Source organism: Pongo pygmaeus, chromosome X (genome assembly GCF_028885625.2).
Source record: "Pongo pygmaeus isolate AG05252 chromosome X, NHGRI_mPonPyg2-v2.0_pri, whole genome shotgun sequence".
Taxonomy (NCBI): domain Eukaryota; kingdom Metazoa; phylum Chordata; class Mammalia; order Primates; family Hominidae; genus Pongo; species Pongo pygmaeus.
The window spans coordinates 25,554,328-25,568,194 of record NC_072396.2 but is presented as its reverse complement, the minus strand read 5'-3'; the positions used below and the strand labels follow the sequence as shown (position 1 = coordinate 25,568,194).

The 13,867-nt window shown below is 46.3% G+C and overlaps 1 protein-coding gene across 1 annotated transcript; it reads right to left on the bottom strand.

Annotated features, from left to right (window-relative positions):
* Positions 1 to 1,060: 1,060 nt before the first annotated feature.
* On the bottom strand, positions 1,061 to 1,815 carry LOC129025305 (platelet-activating factor acetylhydrolase IB subunit alpha2-like). The gene has a single exon (XM_054473063.2). The coding sequence runs from the start codon at positions 1,813 to 1,815 to the stop codon at positions 1,126 to 1,128; it is 690 nt and encodes a 229-aa protein (XP_054329038.1). The 3' UTR covers positions 1,061 to 1,125.
* Between the last annotated feature and the right edge of the window lie 12,052 nt (positions 1,816 to 13,867).

Here is a 13,867-nt window from a genome sequence, read left to right as displayed (position 1 = left end):
GTACCATCATAAGAGTAGCTGGCTGGAGACTATACTTCCAGCAACAGGGCTCCTACATCAAAAATGTGTTAAAAGCTTGTAATGTCAACAAGGATCAAAAAAAGAAAAAAAAAAAAAAAGAGGGGATGACGGAGAAACGGGAGGAAAGGCTGCATGCACGGGTCCATTATAGACATGATATTCAGCAGCATAAAAATAATACCCTCCAAAGAGTCCCCCTACTGGGGCAAAACCTGTTTTTCATTGCTAAGCACGGGAAAGATTAAGAAAGCGGAATAAATTCACTTGTAACTATAGCATCTTCCATATTTGAATAACAAGCATGTTCAACCTGATGCTGCATGTTAAGAAAATATTCAGCCAGGCACGGTGGCTCACTTTGGGAGGCCGAGGTGGGCAGATCACGAGGTCAGGAGTTTGAGAGCAGCCTGACCAAGGTGTTGAAACCCCATCTCTACTAAAAATACAAAAATTAGCCAGGCGTGGTGGTGGGTGCCCGTAGTCCCGGCTACTTGGGAGGCTGAGGCAAAGAATCGCTTAAACCCAGGAGGCGGAGGTTGCAGTGAGTCGAGATCGCGCCACTGCACTCCAGCCTGGTGACAGAGCAAGACTCCATCTTAAAAGAAAAAAAGAAAAAAAGGAAAGAAAATATTCAATATGCATATGAATCTAAGCAACATAAAAACCAAAGACTAAATTATGAACCTTAAAAAAAGGAAAAAAACATGTTTTAAAGCCAAGTAGGTATGATTCTGAGAATTATTATATACAATGTAATCCAAGAAAGGCCAAGAAAAGAATCTTCATGTTGTTCAGTATTTAGGCTTGATGTTGTCCTGGGAAAACAGTGATAATTCAATGAACATGTTATGCATACAACTAAAAAGTCCCCTTCTGGTTTCAAATGAATTGAAACAACAGTCTTCCTTGGCTAATTTTTCTCCTCTGTCAAACAAACTTTCTATGCACAGGACCAGTTTAAACCCCTCCTCTCCTTCAAACACTAGATGTGAACATCCAGGAACATTCTGCAATGCAAAGTGCCTTAAGAAAGAGGATTCTGGAGTGCTGGTGATATAACTGATCTGAGGAAGCTGAGATGCTATTGACACTGATGGGAGCCAGTCAGGCAATGGTGGTTTGTTTCTCCTCAGGTGTTTCCTCCAACAACTGCATGATCAGTTCATTCAGGGGTTTGCAGACCTTTGAGTAGCCCCCTCCTGTCAAATGCAGAAAATCAAACATGTCGTGGCAGGAGATGGCATGGTCGGAGTGCACGAAACCCCTGTCAGTATCCAGGAGCTGCACGTTGGTAAGTTTCAGCAGTGAAATCTTGACGAGTGGGTTCACCTTGGCGTTCTTTTGCCTCAAAGAGTTGGGTTTCTCACCTTGAGGTAACAGATCAAATACAATGATTTTGGCTTGTGGCTGCCTTGTGTTGATAAGTTGTATGATGGCCGCCATACCACCTGCTACCTCTTCTGCCATATTTTCATGGTTGTTTCTTCCTAGCCAGAAAACAGTGACCTTAGGCTTAACATTCCCCAGTTCTCCGTTCTTTAGTCTCCACAAAACATGTCTTGCTGTATCTCCCCCAGTTCCAAAATTCAGTGCATGAAGTGGGGAAAAAAGTTCTCGCCATATCTCATATGGCTGCATTAACTGCACCACGGAGCCTCCCACAAATGGTACATCAGGCTGTTTGTCTTTACAGTCCAAAACAAATCTGTTGTGCTGAGACATCCCTGTGTCATCTCCTTGAATGTCTTCTGCCGCATGCGGAATAGCTGCTGGGTTTGAGTCTCCTTGGTTCATTCTACACTGAAGCAGAGGGTCCGTGTAGGCCCCAAGCGGCTGAGGTGTCGGCGGGTGTCATGTCTGTTGCTCCCTTGGTCAGGCGGCCCCACTCAGGCATATCCCTCCTCAGGCCCCAGTACCAGCAGCAGCCGAGAGTGACACAAAATTTGCAGTCTCTTTAACCCACCACCAGAAGAATGGATATTTGGATGCAATTAGCAGTCTTTGTCTCACATTCCTTCAAGAGAGGGACATTGGTCTATAAAACTCCTCTCTTTTAAGATGACTTCCTGAAAACACCACACAAAACGTGTCCTTCTCCAGAATTTAGTTAAATTGGCCACTCCTTCCTGAAAGGGAGGCCAAGAAGTGTGATCTTTCAGCTCGTGAAATAAACTCATGAAAACGCATGAAAATAAACACTGGCCATTATGCTTAGAAGCTAAAGGAAATCAGAGTAAAACTAATGATAATCTCACAGTGATTCTCATGGCAGCTTTTTATAAAGCTCTAGCAAACTTTTAAGACATACCACCCGTGGGTAAAATAATTTGCACATTAGTAAGCAATTGAGAACAGATGAGTCATGGAAGAGGCAATACAATTGGCCAATTGTCACATGAAAGAAATGCTTGACCTCACTAATAATGAAAGAAAAGCACATAAAAATAATAAGCTCTGCCAGGTGCAGTGGCTCATGCCTGTAATCCCAACACTTTGGGAGGCGGAGGAGGGGAGATCGCTTGAGCTCAGGAGTATAAGACCAGCCTGGGCAACATGGCGAAACCCCGTCTCTACAAAAATACAAAGAATTAGCCGGGCGTGGTGGCATGTGCCTGTAGTCCCAGCTACTCCGGACGCTGAGGTGGGAAGATCACCTGAGCCCAGGAGGTCAAGGCTGCAGTGAGCCATGATTGCACCATTGCCCTCCAGCCTGGGTGACAGAGTTATCCCCTGTCTAAAATAATAATAATAATAATAAGCTCTTGGGTGTTCTTCATGAAACTAACAATATTTTACAAGATTGAAAATACCCAGTGCTATCAATGTTGTTTGTCAAAGCACAAAGTCAAATAGTCTTTTTAAAGGACATTTTGTCAATATCTATAGTTTAAACCATACATACCTTTAAATGGAGCAATTCCAGTCCTGAGTCAATACTCCATAAGAATAATTACACAGGTATTCAAAAACGTATGTAAAATAAGGCCAGGTGCTGTGGTTCACACCTGTAATCCCAACACTTTGGGAGGCCAAGCCGGGCGGGTCACTTGAGGTCAGGAGTTCAAGACCAGACTGGCCAACATGGTAGAAACCCGTCTCTACTAAAAATACAAAAATTAGCCAGGTGTGGTGGGGCACACCTGTAGTCCCAGCTACTCAAGAGGCTGAGGTAGGAGAATCACTTGAGCCCAGGAGGAGGAGGTTGCAGTGAGCTGAGATCACACCACTGCACTCCAGCCTCGGTGACAGAGCAAGACTCTGTCTCAAAAAAAAAGCATGTAAAATAATGTGCATTTCAGTATTCATGTGTCACACAATATAAGCTAACTTTTATTTAGCATCTATAGTGTAGCACAGTGCTGCAGGTACTTCTATCATCTTCAATTTTCAGGTGAAGAAACTGAAGGTTAATTTGATTGCCCATGTCTACAGAGCCAGAAGTAGAAAGAATTGGCTCCAAGACCTGTCTCATTGATTCCAGAGCCCAGGGCCTCACATACTGCACATTCTGTTACAGATGTCTTCCAAACTTTGCCGAGCATGGCAGATGTGCACTGCTTTAGGATTACCTTTCTTTCTTTTTTTTTTTTTGAGACGGAGTTTTGCTCTTGTTGCCCAGGCTGGAGTGCAGTGGCGCAATCTCGGCTCACTGCAACCTCTACCTCCCAAGTTCAAGTGATTCTCCTGCCTCAGCCTCCTGAGTAGCTGGAATCACAGGCGCCTGCCACCACACCTGGCTAACTTTTTGTATTTTTAGTAGAGATGGGGTTTCACCATATTAACCAGGCTGGTCTCAAACTCCTGACCTCAGGTGATCCACCCGCCTTACAGGTGTGAGCCACCGTGCCCGGCCAGGATTACCTTTCTTCTCATGTATTCTTGTCGTCTTAGTTCAAGCCATTCAGACAGGCAAGAGATAGAGATGCTGGAGTGAGGGGGAAGATACCGAGCATAGAGTTAGGAGAACTAGATTCAAGTATAGAGTTATTTAAATCACCATATTTTGAGGTGGGGGTGGCAGAGGGAAGCTGTAATACATAATGCTGGCAAGGTTGTAGCAAAATTGGTACATTCATGTAAAGGTACTGTCAATTGGTTCAACCAGTTGGAGACATTTTGGCAATATTTCAAGAGACTAAAATGTTCATACTCTTTAATCAGTAATCCCACTCTCAGGAAATTATGTAAAGGAAATAATGCAAAAGAATAAGGTGCACAAAGGTTTTCATTACAATGCTATTTGCGATAGCAAAACAATTAAAATAACACAAATGTCTAATATGGGAGAATGATTAAGCAACGATTAAGAGTTTGTGTTTGACAAGAACCACAGCTGTTCACCTTTTTTCTCAGAATCCTTTGGCTCATCAAGCCCTGATCCTCACGCAGCCCCGGGTGCTTGTGTTAAATAAAACAACAACAGTCATCAAGGCACATTTTGGCTCTGCGGAACCAGAATGGAGTCAGCCCAATGTTTTCTTCACATGTAAAAAACTGAGAACAGCTCCACCTGCCCTCTTTTAGCTCTGCATAAGTCTCTGGTCTTTAGCACATTTGCTGTTTACAGTTGCAACTCCCTCACAGTTTTCTCGTCATTTCCAAAATGTTTTCTTCCCTGAAGTTGTGCCTAAGCTTCTGGCATTCAGGATGCCCGCCAGGAGAGGCTCTGGGGCCTGGCTGCCTCCAGCATCAGCATGACAGAGGCCAAATCGCCACTTTACGAACTGCAGAGCCTCACCAAGAGATGACCTATAATTATAAGAAATACAACAAATAGTGATTATTTTTATTGGTGTCAAACTGCATTTTTACAACGAGATGTGTTCCAAGTGAGAATGCCTTCTTTCCTGGCCGATGCCCAGCTACAACCTGCTTACCAACTCCATGCGCAGAACATAATCAGTTCTTGCAGGTTTGTCCGAAAGGTCCTAGAGAAGCTGTTTGGAAACAATGTCCACTGCAGGGGGCTGCCAGTTTTGAGGATGACGTGAGGTGGAACAATGACCATCATTAGTGAACAATAATGGAATCAGAACAATATACTAAATGCTTTAGGGAGTTAAAATGTTCCCTGCCTAATGACCACATGTGCCATATAATTATTTTCTTTGTGTACTTATTGCAATTTTGAAATTGTCTTTCATTATAAATTGTGTTTACAATATAGGTGACCTCCTTTTGCTACGTATTCTAACACTGCCAGGTCGTGATGTTTCTCAATATGGTAGATGTCTTTTTCTTGGATATGTTTATTTATTTAGCTCCTTACTTCCATCTTTAAGATTTTTTTTAAAGCTGCTTTCTTTTCTACACAACCTCTTTCAGAAGGTAGCTGAGAGTAGAAAGGAGGTGTGATTTGTTAGTCCCAAATTGTAGTCATCCACCCACTACTAGCAAGCTGTGTGACTGTGGACAAGTCAGTTCATCTCTCTCTAATGCCCCAAGTCACTCATTCTGTAAAAATGGGTGAGATTTACAGAGGATAAGAGCAGCAGATTCCAGAGTCAGGCTGCCTAGCTCATTCCCATCCTGGCTCCACCTCTGCGACCTTGGGCAAACTATTTTTCCCTGTGCCTCAGGTGAGCAACCATCGCAGTTTGCCTGAGATTGAGGGATTTCCCAGGATACAGGACTTTCAGCTGGAAAACCAGGCAAATCCTGGGAAAACCAGGCTGAATTGGACACCCTCTCTGTGCCTCGGTTTTCTCATCTGTAAAAGAGGGATTCTAATAGAACCATCGCTATATGGTTGTCTGGAGGATTAGTTGATCCACGTGAAAAGCACTTAGAACAGCAGTCTAGCATTTTGGTGTTCTTTATATGAAGGAAACATTTTTTTTTTTTTTTTTTGAGACAGAGTCTTGCTGTATCACCCAAGCTGGAGTGCAGTGGCGCGATCTCGGCTCACTGCAACCTCTGCCTCCTGGGTTCAAGCAATTCTCCCACCTCAGCCTTCTGAGCAGCTGGGATTACAGGTGCGTGCCACAATGCCTGGCTCATTTTTTTGTATTTTTAGTAGAGACAAGGTTTCACCATGCTGACCAGGCTGGTCTCAAACTCCTGACCTCAAGTGATCCGCCCACCTTGGCCTCCCAAAGTGCTGGGATTACAGGCCTGAGCCACCACACCTGGCCAGGAAACACATTTTAAGTACTGGCAAAGAGTAAGCACTCAATCTGTGCCACCTTTTATTCTCACGATTGTCTTCTCTTAGGCATCTTCTGTCTCTCTCTTCCATCCCCCTCTGATACTATTTCACCATCCCCTTTCTCCTCTCTTCTATTTAATAGCTTAAAGACTTAAATGTGAGCATAGTTTGTATTAAACCCGACATGCTGTGAAATCCTTTGTTTCACTTACCACTACAGACAATACCAATGATGCCTTCGAAATGTTTTTAAGCAATTTAATACAGCTCTCACTGGAATGTCACAATTTTCAAAGTTATAGTTCAATCTCCTTTTAGTGTAATGCAATAAAAAGGTTACTCTAATGTCATTTCCTTCGTATAAATAACATCAAAATGCTTCAACCCAGAAGCTGAAGAAGAGAGAAAGAGGGTGAGGAGAAACAGGTAAGAACTGGTCCATGATGACATGCAAGGGCAGCATTGCCTGGGCCGGTTTCCCTCTCTGTCTTTGACAAGACATTTCTGGGTGAGATATTTTTGCATTCCATGCAGTGGGAGCCAAGCCTGACCAATGGGATCCTGGGAAGGTGGGGGGACAGCTGTTGAAGAGATGGCTGGGAACAAATGAATGCAGAGAAAACCTCCATAAACAAGGCTCCCTTTGAGAGGAAAACAGGACTCAACATATGCCAGATGGAAGTGGGACCTCCCAGGGAATGGAGCCTTGGGACAGCCCTCTCTGCTTCTTTTTCTTTTCCCAATCTGTGATGCCCAATAACTAAACAGGCCATATTTTTGGAGGAGATCAAGAGAAATGAGTGAAAGAAAGGACAGGCATTTTCTCTGATGATCAGTCCCTTTTGCAGTTGGCAGAGAGTAAAGCCCCTCCTCGATATTTTTGCAGGGTGTGTGTGTTGGGGGGGGGCAGAAATTAAATCAGCCTATCCTTGTTTATAACTCTCTGTGTGGGGTACACACCACCATACCCCAAAAGCCAGGCCTGCATGAGGAAGGAAGGAAGGAAGGAAGGAAGGAAGGGAGGGAGGGAGGGAAGGAAGGAAGGAAGAAGAAAGAAAGAGAGAGAGAAAGAAAGAAAGAGAGAAAAGAAAGAGAGAGAAAGCAAGCTAGCTTAGAATTGACTCTATAGTGTGAAAGATTGTCAACAACAGCATTTTCTTTTTGTACTGTTTAAGATAGTGTTGGTGGTCTCTTCATTTGTCAGAAAAGGGAAATTTTACACCTGTTAGATTATAGTCTTGCAGCTATTTATTAGGTAGAACGTACAGTGACAGATAACGCCAACTCTCTATTATCCATGAAAAGAAATATGTAAAAATCACTCCTATGTCTAAATTTCACTTGAACCGTGGGTTTCAATCGCCTTTCTTTCCAGCGTTTCTGGGATTCTCTAAGCAAAATACATTGCTTTTAATTTCTTTTTAGTCCCTTGCAAGCCTTAAACCGTAGGAGTAATGAACAATGAAATGGCCCCAACAGCAGTAATGGGAGAATTGAGGGAAAAGAATAAGGCCTGGATAAATAAGGGATGGGGGCAGGGGAAAAGATCAATCAGCGCCCACCTCATGAGGATGAAACATCAAGTGCCATTTGCCCAAATAAAAGTACCTACTACACTCCCACAGCCACAGTGCAATTTTCTGGTTCGGGAAAGATGTTCCTGGGTACCAGGAACTGTACTAAGACCTGCAAAGCCTAAAGTGGGGGCAAAGAATGTGACGTTGATTAGAGGCGTGCAACACAAAATTTCATGCGATTGTGAGAAATCTACAATTTCCTACTCAAAAACAAATCCGTTTGAGATTTCATTTACTCTCCAAAGAAAAAACAGCTAAGGCTCACTTTCTGTGCATTAGCATCTGAGTAGATGTATTTGCTCTCCTCCTCCCACTCCTTCTGCCTCCACTCTCCGCCTGCACCTGCTACCACGGTCATTTTCGAGGCGCGATCGAGTCTGTGCGTCCTGGGGGCCCGTCGGTCACGAGCCCCAAGCGGAGCCCGGCGCCTCTCCTCCCGGGCCCTCCCAGCCCGCGCCCTCTCGCGGGCGCCCCTAAGTCCAGCGGTCCTCATTCACCCGCGCCATTGGGGCCACCGGGGGTCGGGTCTTGGCTTTGTTCACCGGGTCCCCGAGACGCTGGAGGCGATTTGACAAGTGGCGTCGGGGCCGCCGCCGCAACGCCCCTAAGTATCGCGGCCCCAGCAGGGCGCCCGGAGCTCCCCTGCCCCCGGGCTCCTGCACCTCCTTCCAGACAGGGAAACCGGGGCCGCCTCAGGCAAGCGGTGCCCTGAGGAGGGCCCTGCCCGGGGTGCCCGGTTAGAAGAGGTGGTGACGCCGTCGGTGCCGGACAGGCCCGGCCTCAGCGGCCCCACGAGGCCCCTAGGCCGTGAGTGCCCCAGTTCTCCGCCACCGTCGCTGTCCCAACCTCAGCCTGGGAGCCGTCTCCCTTCCCTCAGAGATGCTGGGTGTCCTCAAAAGGGATCCCGGGTGGGCTGGAAAGTCGGGAGCAGAGTGGGGGTCGTTGGGAGAAGGATAGAACTGCCCCGGGTTTGGAGGAGTCGCCTGTCAGAGAGTTGAATGTAAGCCCTTTTGCGCAGTTATTTTTATTCCGGGGCCTTTCTTCCTCGTCCTCGTCCTCCTCCTCTATTTTTTCCCCCTTCTGTTCAGCTATTTGTGTTTTCTGATCGGGGAAGTGATTTGCGGCAGGAAATTAGGTATCTTTATTCCGGAAACACTGTGGTTCTAATGGTATCTATTCCAGAGCCGGCTCCGTCTTAGTAGCGGGCTTTTTTTTTTTTCTTTCTTTCTTTCTTTCTTTCTTTCTTTTTCACTTGCAGGTTATTTTGCGATGAAGGGAACAGAGGGCTGTGCAGCCCGGCATCTTTCCTCCTCCCTTCCACACAATACAACTCTTAATTAAACACAGGGACACCCACACCTCCCTTCCCACAGGACCCCTTCCATCTGCTCCTCCCGCTCTGAAATACCAGCCTTGTATGGGCAGGGAAAGCCTCGTGTTGAACTTCCCAATTAGCAAGACACATCGCAAAATAAGGGACTCTGGGAGCTGTTGTCGCTACTATTTTTGGATTCTTCCTTTCTAGGCCCTACCTAGTAAGTGTTTTGGTGGCCTTGGTATAACTTTAAAATCCTGCAGGTCTTTAGAAGCACGATTTCTGTTTTTCTGATTGATGAGTTCGGATTAACACACTCGGTGCAAAAGAAGTAAGTTATGGATCGATTTGAACTGGCAATTTTTTACATTTGTAAAAGCTTCGTCTTTAACTTTTTTTTAAAACCAGAAGTTGTAAGGGCTTCAAGAAAATTCAGTTATTTCCAGGTTGAACAAGTCAAAGAGGGTTGGACAAGAACCCTGCATTTCTCTTTTCTCAATTTCTGGCCAGACCAAGAGGGAGTAGGTAATGTATGAGTAGTGGAAGTAGCGGAAGCTGGGATTTGAGGATTTCCAGATGCAAATGTTGCAGGAGAAGTGAAAGGAGGGGGACAGGAGGATGCCTGGGGGGAGATGGTGCAGGGTGGTGGCCCAGAAGTCCATCAAGTCAGAAGATGGAGAAATCCCAGAGACAGGAGGTAGGGGATCATCTAGCCAAAAAGTGGACACTCCTAGCTTCAGAAGATGGGAGCCCCAAAATCTGAGCTCAGGGAACTTAGATTGAGTTCTAAGTTGAATACCCCACAGAGTGGGGTATTCTCAAATCAGCAGATGGGAGGGGACCATGAGTGATATGGTACCACAGAGGCCGATGTCAAATCAGAGAAATCTCAGAGTAGCTGCCTTCGGACGATCCTCCACCACCACCACCACCACCAGGCACTGAGGAATCTGAGCGGTCAGGCCGCCAGGCCTCCATGAACACCCCAGAGACTGCGGATTCAGACTTCCTGACTGGTGTCGCATCCTCGGCACGCTTGCCTTGGCCCCACCCCCAATTATTTCACTTCTCAGTCCAGCGTTTCCCGAGGTTCGCCGACAAGAATCCACCCAGCAATTATCTCCCTTCTCGCGCGCATGGGGGGACATTAACCACGAACGCGCTGGAGAAGAAAGGTACAGATGGGTCTTTTATTGAACACTTGGAAATGTTTCCAAGGCTTTTGTTTTTTTCCCCCATTCATTCCTGCCGGATCACTGGGATCTGCCAACTTCAGTCCCCAGAGGTTGCGGCAGGAGAGCCCGGCCCACTCGGAGCCCCCGCTAGGGGGCGCGCTCTGGCCGTGGCGCTGAGCCGAGCCCGAAAAGGGGGCTGAGGTGGGGAGGCTGGGGGTGCGGACGCCGACAGCCCAGCTCGGGTCCGCGCGGCCTGGGAATTGACACACGCGTTGGGTCGCCCGCTGCATCTTACTCTAGCTCCAATCTGTGCCCACCCGCCCCCACCTTCCACCCGGTCCAGGGTCTCCCGGAGCAGCAGCTACTGAGTCAACGCTGCACCGGGGACGCCTCGACCCTGGCCGCAGGCGGGGTCCCGCCGTCCGGCGGAGGAGAGGAGAAAGCAGATGGTGGTGATTACAGGGCACAGTAAAGTTTCCCTCTCTCTCCGATCTGTAAACCTGGAGGGATGGGTGCGGCAGGAGATGGGGAACTCCAGCCAAGGAACTCCGTGAGAGCTCAGAGCCCAACCACCTGCTTCTCGCCCATGGGAGGGGACACACGCCCCCTCTTCTGAGAGCAGACAGGAGGCTGCGACCATCTCGTCCAGCTTTGTGCTTGGAGCAAAGCTTGAAAAAGGCTCGGCTGCCGCCTGGATGGCTGATGGTGGTGGCGGTGAGGGGGTCTCTTTCCTCTCTAGTTCTTGCTCCCCCACCCCCTCCCCCGGCTGCTGACGGGCAACAGAAAGTGAGGAAGTTTGCAAATAAGGGGAGTTGTCCTAACATAGCCATCACACTCACGCGTCCATACCTTGAGGGCTCGGCCGTGGTCCTCGGGAGGCTTCCAAAAAAGCTGCTTCCCAACAAACCTCTCCCAGCCAAGCCCTAACTGTGGAACCCACGGCTTAGGCGGAGGACACGGCGAAGAGGGAAGGATTAGCAAACGCGACAGAGTCTTCCCAGGAAATCCAAGTTCTATCAGTCCCTTTGGACCTTTCCACGGGCTGTTTCTTTGAAAATACATCAACAAATAAACACCGTCCACAGAGAGATCCCAACAGCCGTGGGGAGAACTGAGGCAGGGTAGGAAGTGGAGAGCACGCAGGAGGCCGAGAAGGCGAGGGACAAGTTCTAGGCAAGCGGATTATGTTACACTTCCTCCTATTACCAGACTTCCAGGAGGAGACACCTCGATTTGTGCGTAAAATGCATACCCTGAAGTGGATAAGTCTCTGAAAGCAGCGTTTGAGGAGGTTAACCTTGACTGGTTGGAGTTAAGGGGGGGGTGGGGGGAAGCAAATATTTCTGTTTGTGCCCTCCGGCTCTTCCCAGCACCGGCTGTCAATCCCGACGCTTGTTATCCTCACAAGGCTTCAGTTTGTTTGCCTGATCTCAGCAAGGTTTTCTTCCACAAGTAGAACTATAATTGCTATAATTCTACTGTATCATTTGGATCATTGCAGTATTGTTGTTTTCTCTCTCTCTTTCTCTCCTCCTAACACTGCAATAACGCGCTCCAGTGTTAAATTAGCAGGTTGCAGAAGACCATAAATGAATGAAAGTTTGTTTAAAAAAAAAAAGAAATTAAATAAATAAAACAGCAAAATGACTTGGCAAAAGGGATATCACATCACAGAGAATCCTTGCGTGTAATCAGGTCTTATTGTCTTCTCTTCCAATGGCTTCCAAATTGGTCGCTAGATTCCAATGAAGTTTATTTCCATTGTTTAAATATATGTTTTGAAGAGGCTGATCGTAATTTAAGGAGACCTGAGCTGTCCGGTGCAACTGGAAGCCCATCACAGCTTGATTTATCTATGTGTATATTGCACAATAAATTAAAACATCTCAAATGAAAAGTATGTGAGGTTAACTCTCTTCCAAACATTTTTTTTTCTGGATAATGACATCTAACTGCCACCCCCCCCCCCCTTATTCCACATTTCTTGCAAATGTAATTTTAAAACTACAATGTAGAATTAGCTCTCAGAAAAGAAAGGGGTTTCTCCTTCCACACTCCTCTTCTAGGTAAATTATTATTTCCAGTTCTAGGAACAAGCCCCATTTTTCACCATAAACAACAGTTCTAAACACATGTGACCTTCACTTCCAGCCATTATTGTCATTTTTATTTAGTGATTGATTTTAAAAGCAGATAAACTGCAAACCATTGTTTTCCAAGCAGCCCAGGAAAAGCAAACCAACAGCTACAGACCCCAAAGATTAGAGGAGCCTGGACTTGTGAATAACAAAGTACAAACAAGAATGATATTATCACTAAAATGCAATTACTTTTGATTAGTGAGTACAAGTGAGGCAAAAAGAAAGTGAAGTGTCGTTTTCCTGGCAAAGTAAAATTAAATTGGGCTAAACTGTAAGTTCTTTCATACATAATCCTATAGCCCAATTCTTAAAAGTCTGCCCACTCAACACATCAGTTACCCTCTTCCTAGATATTAGAGGCATAATTTTATGTTTCTAAAATGATATATAGAATAACATATTATATATATACATATATATGTGTGTGTGTATATATATATATCTCCCATATCCTGATTAGACATTGTGGAGACCACAGCATAGTCTTATGTCTCTCCACCCAGCACCTTAGAAAAGTTTTCTGTAATTTTTAAAATTTAATCTCTTAGAAATAGCAAAAGTCAATTGTAGATTTTTGAAGTTGGGTATTGAATTGTGACAAAGGTGGTCTCAGGGCCACTGGGTGTAGAGTGAGCTAGGTCAGGCCCTTCTCCCCGAGGTGAATGGACGTGTTTCCCAACAGCATCCTCACTTGGGAAGATTGATTAGAAAACAACAAAAATAAATAAAATAACAGAACAAATAAAACTAGTGTTTTCACACAGGTCTCCCCCGAAAACACTTTATGTTCCATTAATAGAATTAGATCTAATTCCAGGGATCATTAAGTCAGAATCAGAAATTCTTTGTTAACCTCCCCTTTTACAGTGGATGATTAAAATTAGAATACACCCCAGCAGAAAGTCCGACTTCTTTTAAAAGAAGAACAGCTGCACAAGGGGGAGGAGGGGGATGGAGGCGAAGAAGTCTTCCACCCAGAGAGTTGAAACTCCGTTGGGCTCTCAGAAATGATTTGTGCATTTGTCTTTTTGTTTAACACGATCTTTCTTGGACTCATTTTCAGCCCACTCCCTGCGTGTGCGGAGCCGACTCTGAAGTCACTGAGCCACCCGGCAGCCGGGTCTTGTGGATTTCCAACGCGGGGCCCGCCGGGGAGGGAAAAGTGCCTCTGTCTCTCCCAACCACCAAGCCGCAGGGACGCCCGCGAGGGTCCGCGGCTGGAGGCTAGGAGGAAACCGAAGCGTCTTTACTCCTCTTGGCTGCGAAGAGACCCGCGCGCCTGGAATGGGCTTTCGGGGCCGGGGAAGGGAAGGTGGGAGGAAATCAGCGCGCAGAATGTTAGTTTAAAGCTGAACCGGACAGTGTAAAAACACCGAACTCTTGGTGGGGATGGAAAAGGAAGAATGCGGGAAAGGCAAGGAGAGATCCCAGGTGACTTGGAATCGCAGAGAGGGCTTAAAGGAAAATCAAATGTCAGCGATGGCTCGGGT

Coding starts and splice junctions, on each gene's coding strand:
- LOC129025305 (XM_054473063.2), bottom strand. CDS start 1,815: ATGAACCAAGGAGACTCAAACCCAGCAGCTATTCCGCATGCGGCAGAA.